Here is a 16,010-nt window from a genome sequence, read left to right as displayed (position 1 = left end):
GATTATCCTTAATTCATTTTTAATTTTTAATATTTGTATAACGGTCGAGAAGTTTAGAGGCGCTCAAAATAAAGAAACATCTATTGTTGTCCAGCGCCCAGTGGTTAGTATATTTGACTTTCACTCAAGAGACCTTGAAGTTCAATTTCGGGTGCGCTTAGGACATAGAAACATTTATTGTCGTAGCAAGTTAGGATATTTAGTTTTCACCAAGGAGGGCAGGATTATTTATTTTGGATATCTGTATAACTATGGACAAGTTCATTCATCCTAGGTTAGGATATTTGGCTTTCACCCAGGAGACCCGGGTTCAATTCCCGGCAATGCAAAACATTATTTCATTTTGAAAGATATTTGATTTTCATAAATATTGATTATCCTTAATTCATTTTTCTTTTGGATATCTGTATAACCATCGAGAAGTTTAGAGGCACTTAAGACAAAGGAACATCCATTGTCGTCCAGCGGTTGGGATATCTGGCTTTCACCCAGGAGACTCGGGTTCAACTCCCGGCAATGGAAAACATTATTTCATTTTGAAAAAGATATTTGATTTTCATAAATATTGATTATCCTTAATCCATCTTTCTTTTGGATATCTGTATAACCATCGAGAAGTTTAGAGGTACTTAAGACAAAGGAACATCCATTGTCGTCCAGCGGTTAAGATATCTGGCTTTCACCCAGGAGACCCGGGTTCAATTCCTGGCAATGGAAAACATTATTTCATTTTGAAAAAGATATTTGATTTTCTTAAATATTGATTATTCTTAATCCATCTCTTCTTCGGATATCTGTATAACCATCCCGGCAATGATTTAATTCCCGTCAACATTTTTGATTATCCTTACTCTATCTCTGATTTATATAAATATTGATTTTCATTCTTTTTGTCTGTCACTCTTATAGTTCAGAAATCAATGAAGAGAAAATAATGAAATGAAAAGAGAAAATGAGGTGAGCATGTATGAATCAAAGCTGGTTCTATTCTATAAGCTGCACAGCTGCAATGGCTGGTATTTTCTCCCTCAACTTCTGTGTGAGAGCAACTCGAACTGTCATAACTCCAGCCGCTGGTCCACTTAGCCGCACTTTAACAACGTAATCTTTTATCTCTATCAGCTCCAGAATTCCACCCCCTGTGCCAGCCAAGTATGGCCTAATCTCTGCAAGTAACTGAAAAACATACCCCACTTTCAAACCTCTAATCTTTTTAGTCTATATATACCAATGCGTGAGATCCCACTTCGATTAGAGAGAAAAACGAGTACCAGCGAGAATGCTGGGCCTCAAATGGGTAGATTTGTGAAATCCCACGTCAGTTGGAGAGAAGAACGAAACATGAAAACTTCTCCCTAGCAGACACATTTTAAAAACCTTGAGGGGAAGTCCGAAAGAGAAAGCATAAAGAGGACAGTATTTGCTAATGGTAGGCTTGAGCCATTACAAATGGTATCAGAGCCTGAGTTTTGTGCTAGCGAGGATGCTAGGTCCCCAAGGAGGGTGGATTGTGAAATCCCACATCGGTTGGAGAGAAGAACGAAACATTCCTTGTGTGGAAACCTCCCCAATAGACGCGTTTTAAAATTATGAGGGGAAGTTTAGAAGGAAAGGCCCAAAGAAGATGATATCTACGAGCAGTATCTCAACATATAAAGCTAGAACTCATAACAAACCAAATTAGCATGCTTCTTGTATCAGTTAAGTTCTTGCAAAGAAATTCTATGATCATCTATGCAAGTGTTATTAAATTCGTAACATAGCAGAAAAGTGAACAGAGAATCTGACCTTTTCAACATTGTCGTGGTTGAGTTCAAGTCCTGTTTCAGTGTCTATGATCTGCTCAACTTCCAAAATTTCAGGAATTTTGTCTCTGAGTCTGGTCTCGATTCCCATTTTCAGTGTCATGGTTGAGCTTGGGCAAGAGCCACATGCTCCTTGAAGCTTCAATATCACAACAAGCCCATCTATCTCATGCAAAGCAACATTCCCTCCATCAGCCATCAAGCTTGGCCTTACTTCGTCCAACACTTTCTCCACATTTTCCTCAGTCAATGGAAGAACACAACTGGGTGACACCACGTTTCCTTACCAACACCAAAACCCATCAAATCCAATCAAATTCAAGTCAAAATTTGATAATTAGTTTTAGTAGCTAGTTTGTTCTTGATAGTTTCTTACTTGCTATAGTTAGTGGATTTGTTTTTAATAGTTTCTTACCTACTATAGTTAGTGGACCGACTAGAGACTATGAACTAGGATGAACAAGCACAAGGCTTTTAAAACGCGTTTGCTAAGGAGAGGTTTCCTGACCCTTATAAAAGAACGTTTCGTTCTCCTCCTCATCCGATGTGGGATCTCACAATCCACCCCCATTCGGGGTCCAGCGTCCTCACTGGCACTCGTTCCCTTCTCCAATCGATGTGGGACCCCCTAATCCATCCCCTTTCGAAGTCTGGCGTCCTTGCTGGCACACCGCATTGTATCCACCCCCTTCAAGGCTCAGCCTCTTCATTGACACATCGCCCAGTGTCTGACTCTGATACCATTTGTAACGTCTCAAGCCCACCCCTAGCAGATATTGTCCTCTTTGGGTTTTCTCTTTCGGGTTTCTCCTCATGGCTTTTAAAACGTGTCTACTAGGAGAGGTTTCCACACTCATATAAAGAATGCTTCATTCTCCAACTCAACCGATGTGGGATCTCATAATCTACCCCCCCTTCAGAATCCAGTGTTCTCGCGGGCACTCGTTCCCTTCTCCAATTGATATGGGACTCCCCAATCCAACCTCCTTCGAAGCCTAGCGTCGTTGCTGGCACACCTCCTCGCTAACACATCGCCCGGTGTCTGGCTCTAATACCATTTGTAACGGCTCAAGCCCAACGCTAGTAGATATTGTCCTTTTCGGGTTTTCTCTTTTGGGTTTCTCTAGGTTTTAAAATGCGTGGGGGGAGGTTTCCACGCCCTTCTAAAAAAAATTTCGTTCTCCTCCCCAACCGACGTGAGATCTCACAGATACAGGATAAGCTCAATCAGAAGGTTACAAACCTAATGGCTTCAGTTATAAGCATTTAGTAGAGAAAAGAAGCAGGAAATTGGAATTTGGGAGAGAAATGGCATCCAACACTGTTACATGATCTTGAATCTATCATCCCATCACTCCAAGAATAACCAAATTTTCATATTCGTTATGGATCATCGTAAAAGCAAAATCCAGAAATGCTACCTAAATGACGCCTCCGAGTACAACTTGAGTTGAATCCAAGAAAGCGCCTGCTACAAAATTGACCTCTAAAGAACGAACTCTGATTCAAATAATACCGCCCAATCAGTTGCCTAACAAAAAATTTGCACAAACAAAACAAAGGAATTGCAGAAGATCAAAAACAGAATCAAGAAACCAACCTTGAAGAATGACAAATGGGAAGCCGAAGTTCGCTCAGACGGTGACCGATACAGAGGTGCAGTGGTTGGAGTTGGTTTAAGAGCTTGAGCTCGAGTTGAGAAAGCGGCTACCATTGGAATGCGAGCTATGGAGACTCATAAACAGTGGAATGCGGTGCTGAGTTAGGGCATTGTGTTTGGGTTATGAATTTTGCAGAAGGGAAACGCAGTGATTGGGTGATAAAGATGAAGATCGTCATTGGTGTGGCCAAATTTTGTGGATGGAAATTGGGAAGGAGAAAAGGAAGAATGTGGATAAAGGGAGCCACACGTTCGATTTGAACTTATATGTTATTTAAACCTTTCTTTCTCTTGCTCACACTCATATAACACTATTTTCTTCCATTTTTTTTAAATTTATTTCCAAATGTATTTATTCACCTCTCACCTCACGACCAGCCTTAACGAATTAAGCCCCATATATATTTTTCGCCCCCAGCTTTGTGGCTTTGTGGGATTCGCCCCAGCTTTGTGGCTTTGTGGGACCTTAAGTGAGGTTTGTTTTCGTCAATCAAACATTGCTGGTGCCGAATTCAAGGTTGTTCAACCACACACACCGCATTCAAGGTTGTTCAACCACACACACCGCCTGCACGTGCATGTTCAATCGTCTACAACACATTCGACTTGCCTCTACACTAGGCCAAGTCATTCGGCTCGACCTTGCCTTTGCTCGGGCCAAGGTCTCTCAATGCAATGTCGCATCTCATCTTGTCATCTCAATCCCTGTCGATATGGTCCATATGTCTTTGACGCCACCCCGAGTCTCGGGATGTTGTCAGCCATCACAATTCGTTTGGTCATGCCATCGAAAACGAGCCCGCATATCGCTCATCTCATCGGGACTTCCCAAACATCCATCTATCCAGGTTCTATCGAGGCATTGGCCTTCCCGTGCCCATGCCGTGTCATTTACAGATGCCGTGCCGGTATTGCGCCCCAGCCCACGTATTAGAGGTTGCTACATACACTCACTTAGAATAAATGTTGCACAATCGTTATACCATTACCGCAAGAATATAATTGTGGCAAGTGGTATTTCTCTGACGCGATATTATTTAATTTGTACCTCATTAGACTTCCGTGGAAAAAATATATATAATTTTTACCTCACACTAATATGATAGTGTTCTAATTATATATATCATAAATCTTCTTCCTTAATACGAGACATTATTCAATATCAAATTCAAAAGAAAACTGCTTTCTCGACTTGGTTTTGAACATTGTCTGAGTTCAAACTTTAAAGATCAAAAATTGTATTTTTCCAAAGAATAATTAGATTCCACTCTAATCGAATAATTATCAAACTTTGAAATAATTAGAATCCAAAGAATAATTAGTTCAAACTAGAATCATCGTTATGCCAATCCGAGAAATATAGCACTAACTATCATTTTAAAGGTCGATGGTTCAATCTTTGATCCCGTAATTATTGAACTCAAACAAAATCCATCGAGCTAATTTAGTCCAATAATCATAAACTCGCCCTAAAGTGGCAAATTTCAAAAAGGAACTCCCTATAAAATGGGTCCTTTTTTCTTTATTTAAATCATCTGAATGTAGAGAACAAAACTAGTAAAACACAAGTTATCACTGAACAACCAGACCATCAAAATAAAGTGTTCATCAGATAAACACTGAATTGGTGACAAAATGGAAACTGTAAATAACCATTTGCCGGAAAATATACCAAGTTTCAGACACTCAACTCATGAAGCCATAGCCATCCACAGGAACACTTACTGTTCATTTTACTCTCTTCTCCAAAATCTATCTTCCAATCCAAAATATGGAAAATAAACAAGAAAAAGAGAGGGCAGATTGTCTTGCCTAGATCCACTGGTTATTTAAAACAATTACCTGCAACTGAGAAGAATAAAAGCCATTAATATCGTTAAAAAGAAAACTTGCTGTTCAAAATAATGAATACATAAATATCAGTATTGACACGCTTAAAGAACAGAGAAGTCGGGATAGATCTTCAGTGCATAAAATGAGTATCAACAGATTATGATTAGGTCATTGTGGATGAAAAGTATTGATATGAGGACCAAGTATGATGAAGGATTACTATATTTGATTGCAACGAAATCTTTTATAATTTTATTTTGAGTTATCAACTTCTCTATTTTTATTCATTTTGGATCGGAAAATAGAAGAGCTGCGTGAATAAAAAATACAAGGGAGGTTCATGGCCAAGGGTAAAGATGCCCGAGTAATAGTTATTTTGGAATGTACTCGATGCGTTCGAAACGGTGTTAATAAGGAATCCGTGAGGATTTCTAGATATATTACTCAAAAGAATCAACACAATACGCCTGGTCGATTGGAATTGAGAAAATTCTGTCCCAGTTGTTCTTCAATCTTTTGCACTAGATGTTCAAAGATGGAAATACCCATTTTTCTAGTTTTTCTGATTCTGAAAATATTAGCAGCCATGATACTGCCAAGAAAAGTAAAATATCTATTGCGAACAAGAAACTCATGTACCTGATACATGTGAAGTGAACAGAATGATGAACTTTTTAGATGCCGTGGAGGACTTTCTGAGGATCAAGTTGGCCACTACAGTAACTTGAAGGAACAGCAGAAAGCTCCAGTCTTCCTCTCCATTCCTCGCCAGGTTTCAGAGCGATTGGTTTTTCGATAGCTGCAGCCTCCACACACAGCATGTACTTGTACTCTTCATCTCCGAAATCAGATATTGCCTTTGCTTTCTTATCCCAAGGATTCCAGACCACTGAGCCAATAAAATAAAATTGTATTGAGATTCAAATAAGGAACATTTGGGGGACGCGAAAGCAGAATAAAAGCCATTAATTCACACTGATCATGTGGGTCTTATCCTTGGTTATAATACTCATATTAATTAGTAAGTTTAATAATATTGAGCCCCTAAGAAACCATTAGGGTAAGGAGATTTGGTCCCTCGAAGGCAGTGGAGCCTTCTCTGTTGGATCCTTAGTGCCAACCTTTTTGAGTAGCAACCCATCCTCAACCAACATTTCACGAACCTTATTAGGAAAGCCAAATTCCCCAAAATGTTGAAGGTCAGAATTTTTCCTACAAAGTTCTTTAGAAGGTACCTAGTGCTATGCTATGCCCCTGCTGGTGTTTATGAGAAAAAATGATATGGAGGATCAAGATCACTTTCTCTTCACTTGCCTGTTTGCTGCAGCTTGCTGGGGTCACTTGCTCAAAATTCTCAACATCAAATGGTGCTCCTAAGAATAGTTCAGCATCAGCAACTCTTTTCCATTACCTTCTTTAATGGTAGTGCTAGACTTATTTGGTCCTATGCTGTGGGGCCTCTTCTACGGAAGCTTTGGTATGGAAGGGACAAACGGGTGCTTCATCTGATGACGATGAATCTTATCGGGACTTTTCCAGATCTAGTCAAACTCTTTGCTTTTACTCAGTGCTCTGCTTCTCAAGTGTTTTGTAATTTTGATTTGTCGCACATTTATACCAGTTGAGAATCCTTCTTGTAATTCCTGTCCCATTCACTTGTTGTAGGATTTCTTTCGGGTGGTTTTTTATGGAAAAGGTTTTGGTGAAAACTAGAGATGCAGAGCTGGAATTGAGAAAATTCTGTCCCAGTTGTTCTTCAATCTTTTGCACTAGATGTTCAAAGATGGAAATACCCATTTTTCTAGTTTTTCTGATTCTGAAAATATTAGCAGCCATGATACTGCCAAGAAAAGTAAAATATCTATTGCGAACAAGAAACTCATGTACCTGATACATGTGAAGTGAACAGAATGATGAACTTTTTAGATGCCGTGGAGGACTTTCTGAGGATCAAGTTGGCCACTACAGTAACTTGAAGGAACAGCAGAAAGCTCCAGTCTTCCTCTCCATTCCTCGCCAGGTTTCAGAGCGATTGGTTTTTCGATAGCTGCAGCCTCCACACACAGCATGTACTTGTACTCTTCATCTCCGAAATCAGATATTGCCTTTGCTTTCTTATCCCAAGGATTCCAGACCACTGAGCCAATAAAATAAAATTGTATTGAGATTCAAATAAGGAACATTTGGGGGACGCGAAAGCAGAATAAAAGCCATTAATTCACACTGATCATGTGGGTCTTATCCTTGGTTATAATACTCATATTAATTAGTAAGTTTAATAATATTGAGCCCCTAAGAAACCATTAGGGTAAGGAGATTTGGTCCCTCGAAGGCAGTGGAGCCTTCTCTGTTGGATCCTTAGTGCCAACCTTTTTGAGTAGCAACCCATCCTCAACCAACATTTCACGAACCTTATTAGGAAAGCCAAATTCCCCAAAATGTTGAAGGTCAGAATTTTTCCTACAAAGTTCTTTAGAAGGTACCTAGTGCTATGCTATGCCCCTGCTGGTGTTTATGAGAAAAAATGATATGGAGGATCAAGATCACTTTCTCTTCACTTGCCTGTTTGCTGCAGCTTGCTGGGGTCACTTGCTCAAAATTCTCAACATCAAATGGTGCTCCTAAGAATAGTTCAGCATCAGCAACTCTTTTCCATTACCTTCTTTAATGGTAGTGCTAGACTTATTTGGTCCTACGCTGTGGGGCCTCTTCTACGGAGGCTTTGGAATGGAAGGGACAAACGGGTGCTTCATCCGATGACAATGAATCTTATCGGGACTTTTCCAGATCTAGTCAAACTCTTTGCTTTTACTCAGTACTCAGGTTTTCTCAAGTGTTTTGTAATTTTGATTTGTGGCACATTTATACCAGTTGAGAATCCGTCTTGTAATTCCTGTCCCATTCACTTGTTGTAGGATTTCTTTCAGGTGGTATTTTATGGAAAAGGTTTTGGTGAAAACTAGAGATGCAGAGCTTCAATTGTCCAGATATCTTTTGTTTTTTTTTTAAGAAACAGAACTAAAAAAAAAACAGTAAAATATTCAAAAGAGACTGAAGCATCCAAGGAAAATGAAGGTTACAAAACTACCATTCCAATAAGCACAAAAAAGACACTATTAAAAAGAAAGGACTTCTGTCTTTGGCTAAAGGAATCATATGGTTTCTCTCGATCTATGTGCACTGATGAGATTAAGGCAAAAAAAATGTCTTTTCTTGAAAGGAGAGAGTAAATATTTGCTGAATTCTGAGTTCAAAGAAAAGCACCAGCCGAAGGGAGAGAAAAGCATGTTCCAAAACGAGGTTGCCTTGTTACTGTGATTGATGTATGTGATTTTGAGATTAAGCTACACTTGGAGAAAGAGTTATGAATTGAAGGGTTCCTAGGATCTTATCTGAAGCGGATGATTTGTTCTTAAAATAAGCTCCCCAGGTGAAAATTTTAACTTTTCTAGGATATTTATCCTCCCAAATTAAACAACAAAGATTTTGATCCAGAACCCTTGTGTGAGAGTAAAGATCCTGAATGAGGGAACTACAACTAAAAGAACTCGAAGCCTCAAGGACGACCCCCGTTCCTTGAAATTAAACAGGAAAATAAAAAGAAAAACATTTCTTACCAGCATCTGGAAGTCCTTCTTTTCGAACTACAAAAGTCCTTTTCTTCTCATGATCCAGAATTGCAATCTTAGATGGAGAGCTAAGAAATATCTTGTCCACCTATTCAACCAAAACACAAAAGAGAATGTCTTGAGTACAATGTAATGACTAAAAGAACGAGAAGAAATAGAATACCTGAACTCACTTCTGATTCAAAAGTTAAAGCATCCCCCTGTTCAGTAAAACGCGCTCTACCCTGCAAGTTGTCAAGATAGTCCAAGGTCTCCAAACCTTCCACCCGAACTTCACTGACCATAGGCAACTATCTCTTTTTAGATACAAGATAAACAAGCCTTGAATTACCCTTAACAATTTTTCAAATTTTGTGCCAATAAGCGAAAATGAACTGCAAAAATGGATGGTTTACCGTAAAGAAACAGAGGAAAAAAACTTTTTCTTTCCGTATAAGATTTGTAAGATGGTCAGAATTCAATTTATTTGAAAATGTTATTTCTCCTAATTAGCTAATTCTTTACACGGAAACCTCCACTGGAATGTATTAACAGAAGAGGAAGATACACACAAATCAGAAACCATAATTAATCACAATAAACCAATGTCAATCAGGCACTCAACTCCAAAAGAAAACACCACAACCATCTAGACAAAGTAGTTCCCAATTATATATACTCGTAACTGAGCTAATTGGCCAAAAGCCTATTACCTTTCTTCTGCCCTTCTTAGAAATTAGACAAATATAAGTTTCATTCATGATGCAATTATACCTCTCTCCTCTCATAGAACTCACTAAAGACCTTCCAAAAAACACCCTTCAAGCTCTCTCAATTATCTTGAAAGAAAGCCATCATGAAGTCATTCGAGCTTGTCACCTTGTCCCTCTCAAAACCAAAGACTACCTTACAAATTTCTTCCAAAGAGACAGGAGCCTTCAATTCTTTCCTAACTTTAAGGAAAACGAGGGCTGAGAAAATAGACAATCCCATTCTTCACCGCACTGTTCCTCTAATGAATTTCACCATTCTCACCAACTAAAGAATCAATGAGATTCTTATTCCTCCTCCCCTTTGCTAATTTATTATGGAAAAAAGACATATCGTAGACCCCCTCTTTGGCCCACTTCACCTTAGATTTAACTCTCATAAAGCCTCCTTCCTATCAAGATCTTCAAATTTTCCCTTCAATAGAATTTTCTCCTCTCGCAGGATAATCAATGTTAATTTATCTTTAAAAAATTAGGTGGTACACAACTAACACATTACTCACAGTACAAATTTAACTTTTTTTCCTTTGGATAAGTAACTAAACTTTCATTGAGAAAAAATAAGAACACACAGAAAGGTTTCACCATACAAGCCCATAGAGAAAACTAGAATCTAAAAGATGACTAAACCTTGCACTGAGATCTCTTGAAGCAAAGGAGAGGACAAGGAATGAGATAGAACGGCACCTACCGACTCCTCATTAAGGATAAATGGAATAAATGAGGAAACAAAGAGCAGAGGGTTCTATCTTTCAACCACTTACCCTCCCAAAAAAAGTGTCCCATGCCCAACTGACTGTCAAGGAAAAGGAATGAAGACTAGAAGCTCCTCAATGATGCGTTCCAAAGGATTTTGTAAGTGCTTCTAACCCAATAGAGATCCATTCAGACGGATATGGCCCAAAATTTGATCACAATAACCTTATGCAACAAGGTATTGCACTCGAGATAAAAATGCAAAAACTATTTAGCTAAAAGGGGCTTGCTCAACCGTTTCAATTTGAAAATGCTGGAAAATCAGGACCTCATATTAGTAGTCACGTTTAAATTACAGAAAATGTAGACTCATTACTTCCTTGATATTACACCAATACTCAGTGGTAAATCTAATTCTGTCAGCTTATTTCAATTTGTTTGATAAAGAAGGAAAGAGATAGCACAGCTGTAGTGAAGGATTTTATTTTTTTATTTTTTTTATTTGTAGCTTTGAGAAAAAAATACCTCAGAGATGTTTTTCCTCACTACGGTGCAAATGGAAACTGAAAAGCACTAGAGAAGCAACCAAAGGAAGATTCCTAAAAAGTACTGACGAAACAATCTTCAATATATTGAGAACATCTTTCTCAGCTACACACAATCAAGTTTATTGCTAAGATACGTGTCCAATTTCACAACGTCATGTTATTCTCTTTTTCCTTTTCCTTTTTTTTTTCCCCCCCTCTCTCTCTTCTTGTAAGAAGTGGAGGAAGATGAAACCTCCAAACTAGCCAACATAGCTACAAAAACCCTCCAATTGACTAGTATATGAAAAGAAGAATAACTACGCAAAGACTTTGAAAGCATAAACCATCTACTCATCCAAAACATAGCTTTGTAAAAAGACTGTTCCTAGCAAAGGAATCCTCAAAATGGTTTCCAATTTCTCTCTAACCAAATATTGCTCACACACCGAAAAACCAAGAGTTCCCAAGAATACCAGAGAAATGTTTTCCATGTGCATGGAAAACAAAATGACGATCCATCAACATGTCCCTGCTTCAATTTCAAAAGCAATCGAACTATAGTACAACAAAAATTGCATAATTGTGATGATAAAACCCACACTGATGGCTGGGGAAGAGAATTAAGCTTCAACTTGCTTGAAAAAATGAGGTGAAAGTAAACATTTTCAAAATTGATGGTAGAAACCAGTTCTAAGCTCTGTCTAGTATGTCTTATACCATAACTCTACCTCCTTTTGACTGTTTTAGATAAGAGCTGAGAACCTCATCAACAATTTGTAAATATTTGAAAAACACAGACAAGTATTAGGTGAAGTTGCTAGTACCTTATGTCTGATACTGAGAAGTAAGTGTGATAAGCAAATGTGAACGAGAAAGGCTTTCCATCTGCATTGGTATTCCTAACACGTGATGTCAACGATAGCTCTCCAGAAGGTCCTAGAGATACCCTCAGACGGTACTCATAACTACAATTTAGTAAAAGAACGATATTATTGACTGAATGGAAATTTTTGTAGTGATAGGAATGATAACGCTGCATGAACCCTATATGGAATTTTAAGAATAATTCCCAAGTAAACATGTAACATTTTACCTATGAGGCCAAACCCTTGCATCTTCTTCAGAGGGCTTTAGGATTAGATCAACAAAAGTCTTACTGGAGGTATTCGTTTGAAGAGGAGGTGGATTGTTATCAATGTTCCAAAGTCTTATTCTAGCAAATCCATGTGCCTCAAGAGGACCAAGATTTGAAAACTGCACTGAAGAGGAGGTGGATTATTATCAATGCTCCAAAGTCTTATTCTAGCAAATCCATGAGCCTCAAGAGGACCAAGATTTGAAAACTGCACGAATGCATAATTATTATGCAACAGAATAAGAACAAACATAAGGTCCGTTCCATGCATTAACTTGCAAAGAAGCACATACTTGAGGAAAACATATCGGAATCCCTCCACGAATTGGTTTTGGAGGCTTGAAAATGGCCTGCACCGCAACAAAAAATTATTAATCATTCTGATAAAGTACCTGAAATTACAAGAAACTCAAAGTTCAAGGATAAATTAATGACAGCAACAACCTTAAGCTCTTGCGGTTACCAAGGATAAAAATATCAGTGTCAAAGAAACAATCACGTTTCAGTTAACAGAAAATCTCAAATTCATTCTTAACAGGATTTATGAATTTAGAAGACTAAATTGTCCATCATAAGAAATAAGAGTACAAATACATGGAAATGGTATCAAGTATATAAGATTTAACAAGAAAATAATAGCGTAGGCCAATGTTAATTATGATCTTAAGAATGTTAGAATGGAAAAAGTATATCAATAATTGAACGTTCTCTGAATCCTTCTAAATTTTTTTTAATAAGAAGCATAACAATGTCAAGGACAACCCAAACGAGTCAGAAACTAATGGTTGGGGTAGAGATGACCACCACCAAGTAACACCTTCGATCAAGGTTAATCAAACTTACATAGTGATTACAAAAGTTTAGTCTTTTTGGAAATATTACATTACACCATAAACAGGGGCAGGGGAAAATGGGGATTGAACTCCTCACCAGGAGGGAGGAAACATTGCCACCAAACCAACGAGTTACCCAAGAAAGCTCAATTAAAAATAATTTATTATGAAGGGCACTCAATCCTAAAAATCCTCCAAAGAGTTGGGACTCTACACTCAAACATCCCTTCTCCCAAGCCTAAAAATGACCTCCACAAGCAAGGCAGAGAGACAACATTTATTGTGTCATTATCAGTCAAAGAGCAACAAAACCAAAACAAAAAGCAAACTGATCTTCCCAACCAGACCAAAAAATCAGACATCACACGATTTTTAAAGAAGACAAATGATAGAGACAAGGGAATGCAAAGCAAAGGGATCTATCTCCCGCCTACTGATCTTCCCAATAATACGTTTCCTACCCCTGACCGTCACACAATGAACCAAGTGAGAGAAAGCAGGGAGCTCAAAATAGATATCATTCCACAAATTATGGTAAGTGCCTTTAACCCTACCCAATAGCCACTCAAAAGGATGAGGACCAAACTTGCTTTCAATGACCCTGTGACAGAGAGAGTTGGGTTCAAGGGTGAAATGCCAAAGCCATTTGGCTAATAAACCAGCCTCTCAATACCTCCCACCAAACCAAGTACGACAAGTTTCCTCATTCCATCCCTTCCCAAAGAAAATTGGGTATAAGCTTCTCAATGTTCTTACAAACTGCATATGGAGCTCTAAAGAAGGAGAAATAATAAACAGGATACCACTCGAGACAAAGCAAATCAAAGTTAGTCTACCAGCTTTAGAAACTTTTCTTTCAAGAGGCTAATCTTTTCCTAACTTTGCCCACCACCAGATTCTAAAAGGAGATGGATTTGGGATTACTTCCCAAAGGGAGACCCATCATTTTTGCCTCAACTCTTGAGCTTCTCTGCATCGCAATGAGTCCAATAATCTGACATTTACTCGTGTTAATCCTAGGCCCAAAAAAATCTTCTAAAAACACCGAGAAATTATTCATGATTAAGAACGCAACCTCATTTCTAGAACCAAAAAAAANTCAGGAAATTGAAGATAAGAACAACTCAAGAACTGTTTCATTATTTCTACTATTCTAACCAAGGTTAGAATAGTCGAAAGTAAGAGAGTATATAAAAGAAATTAGAATGATTCAATTGGTTAAAAATATGTAAAATGAAAATTCAATAGCACCTTGTTACTAACAAAAAGCATCTCTTCCCCATGATCATTCTTCCAAGATGTCACGTGGGCCCCATATAAATATACCTGGAGAGAACAAACATTAATCAGTTGCCACATAAAGAAACAAAACCTGTCTGCTCAAATCTGAACAACACTACAGAAAAATGAAATCCAGGAGTTGAGTAGAATGATAAGCATGAACTCATCGAGTAATAAATAACATAGGTTTTAGAATCAAGAGAAGATAATAGTCTTGTCACAGGGTTGTTTTCCCTACAGCCACCGTCCCCCTTCTGAAGGTAGAAATTTTGTCCAGCTACAGTTCCTTCCAAGAATTCATTACAGTAACTAAAATATTTGATGCACGTGAAAATAAGAGATCAGAAATGTCATGCACACATACACAGCCCGAAAATGGCCGAGCCCAAGATCCTAACGACGTGCACAAATATAAATACAAGAACAGATCAACCAAATTTTAACCCGAGAGATCATGCAAATCAATCCAGGAATCCAATAGAATCAAAGCAACAAAGAAAGAAACGCAAGCCACAGAAATTAAGATCCCAACTCCACTCCCCCGATTAAAATCGGAAGAAGGCGAACGCGAACACCTTAGTTCAAAATCAGATCAATTCCACATCTCAAAAGAGCTCACAAAAACAAATTCACAAATAAATCAAGCAAAACATTCAAATAACAAAGCCTAGAAAATTCCAGCAATGATCTCATTTCTCAATTACTCAAATCCCCCACAATACCTCAGCAGAACTACCACGCGGATCGCGAAGGACGACTTTATCAAGGCCATTGATGCCCTTAACGACGTCCACAGAACCCGAAGAAGCTCCAGAAGATGCCACAACCTTTTCGCCGCTCATTTAGAAGCCCTTTATGATTTCGTTGTTGGAAATCTTCGCCGTCGGTGGTGTAGTGTTCGTCCTTGTTCCTGATTCAGATCGGGAATCGTAGCGCTGTTAATCCATAGCCGTGTACTCGAATTTTGGTTTATATTGTTGTTGGCATTTTGATCAGAAACTGGAAAGCAGAACAGTCACCATCAAGTCACTGCAAATCTCGGAATCTCGTGAAACTCCTTTCTCTGGATTTCCTTTTGTCTTTTGTCTTCACATTAAACTCCGTAAAACTTTTTTAAATTAATAATACTAATATTAAATACTATTAAGGTTTTAATTCTACTTTTATTAATATATATTATATATATATATATATATATATATATATATATATATATATAATATAAGCAAAATAAATAAAATGTTACTTTTCCCTTAGCAAAATTTTAACATAAATGTTTATATTTATTATAACTTATTGATATGTATTTATTTTATAGATATAAATATAATTCAATAATTACCAAAAATTTAATTTAAAAGATTACACACCATAAATACTCAAAAGTACTTTTATTTTATTTTGTCGTTATTTTAATTTTAATTAATACTTAAATTGATTTTTATTTTCTCCTTCAATATTATTTAGAATTTACTTGCCTCGTTACTGCTATGTTAAGCTACTTAAATTATGTTTATTTATTTCCATTTACCTGGCATGTTATACGTTATAAGTAATTGCATTTCTCATTTTCGTCCTTATCTCCAACCTTGACTCCGGCTCCGCCCATCCCCACCCTATCCTACTACATATTTATATATAAATATATTTATATCAATATTTATATATAAATATATTTATATCAATATTTATATATACGATATAAATATATAATAACTTATTATATATATGCACTTTAAATAAATAGAATAGTTTTTAAAATAAATATTTAAAAAGTATATAACATATGGAAAAATAAAATCTTCGTCGTACCATCTTAAAAATTTTCCATCGAACCAAGAATCATTGCCTGTAATGTCCCA

The 16,010-nt window shown here is 37.5% G+C and overlaps 2 protein-coding genes, 1 long non-coding RNA gene and 2 other non-coding genes across 5 annotated transcripts; 2 read left to right on the top strand and 3 right to left on the bottom strand.

Moving 5' to 3' along the window:
- Positions 1-450: 450 nt before the first annotated feature.
- TRNAE-UUC lies at positions 451-522 on the top strand. Its single transcript has one exon. It is a non-coding gene; the product is annotated as a tRNA-Glu (tRNA).
- A 123-nt stretch (positions 523-645) lies between these two features.
- TRNAE-UUC lies at positions 646-717 on the top strand. Its single transcript has one exon. It is a non-coding gene; the product is annotated as a tRNA-Glu (tRNA).
- A 108-nt stretch (positions 718-825) lies between these two features.
- LOC111805040 (nifU-like protein 3, chloroplastic) lies at positions 826-3,714 on the bottom strand. The gene is made up of 4 exons (XM_023689904.1): positions 3,406-3,714; positions 3,227-3,305; positions 1,789-2,087; positions 826-1,176 (listed from the first exon to the last, which is right to left on the bottom strand). The coding sequence occupies exons 1-4, from the start codon at positions 3,517-3,519 to the stop codon at positions 985-987; spliced, it is 684 nt and encodes a 227-aa protein (XP_023545672.1). The 5' UTR covers positions 3,520-3,714; the 3' UTR covers positions 826-984.
- A 1,233-nt stretch (positions 3,715-4,947) lies between these two features.
- LOC111805043 lies at positions 4,948-6,188 on the bottom strand. Its single transcript, XR_002816601.1, has 2 exons — positions 5,938-6,188; positions 4,948-5,313 (listed from the first exon to the last, which is right to left on the bottom strand). It is a non-coding gene; the product is annotated as an uncharacterized LOC111805043 (long non-coding RNA).
- Positions 6,189-7,027: 839 nt separating this feature from the next.
- On the bottom strand, positions 7,028-15,235 carry LOC111805039 (putative glucose-6-phosphate 1-epimerase). Its single transcript, XM_023689903.1, has 8 exons — positions 14,871-15,235; positions 14,119-14,193; positions 12,328-12,384; positions 11,993-12,153; positions 11,724-11,864; positions 9,101-9,203; positions 8,916-9,015; positions 7,028-7,435 (listed from the first exon to the last, which is right to left on the bottom strand). Exons 1-8 carry the CDS (start codon positions 14,988-14,990, stop codon positions 7,221-7,223), a joined length of 972 nt encoding a protein of 323 aa, XP_023545671.1. The 5' UTR covers positions 14,991-15,235; the 3' UTR covers positions 7,028-7,220.
- Positions 15,236-16,010: the final 775 nt, after the last annotated feature.

Source organism: Cucurbita pepo, chromosome LG11, assembly GCF_002806865.2.
Source record: "Cucurbita pepo subsp. pepo cultivar mu-cu-16 chromosome LG11, ASM280686v2, whole genome shotgun sequence".
Taxonomy (NCBI): Eukaryota; Viridiplantae; Streptophyta; class Magnoliopsida; order Cucurbitales; family Cucurbitaceae; genus Cucurbita; species Cucurbita pepo.
Note: the sequence above shows the minus strand (reverse complement) of the source record. Positions and strands in the feature narration are given on the sequence as shown.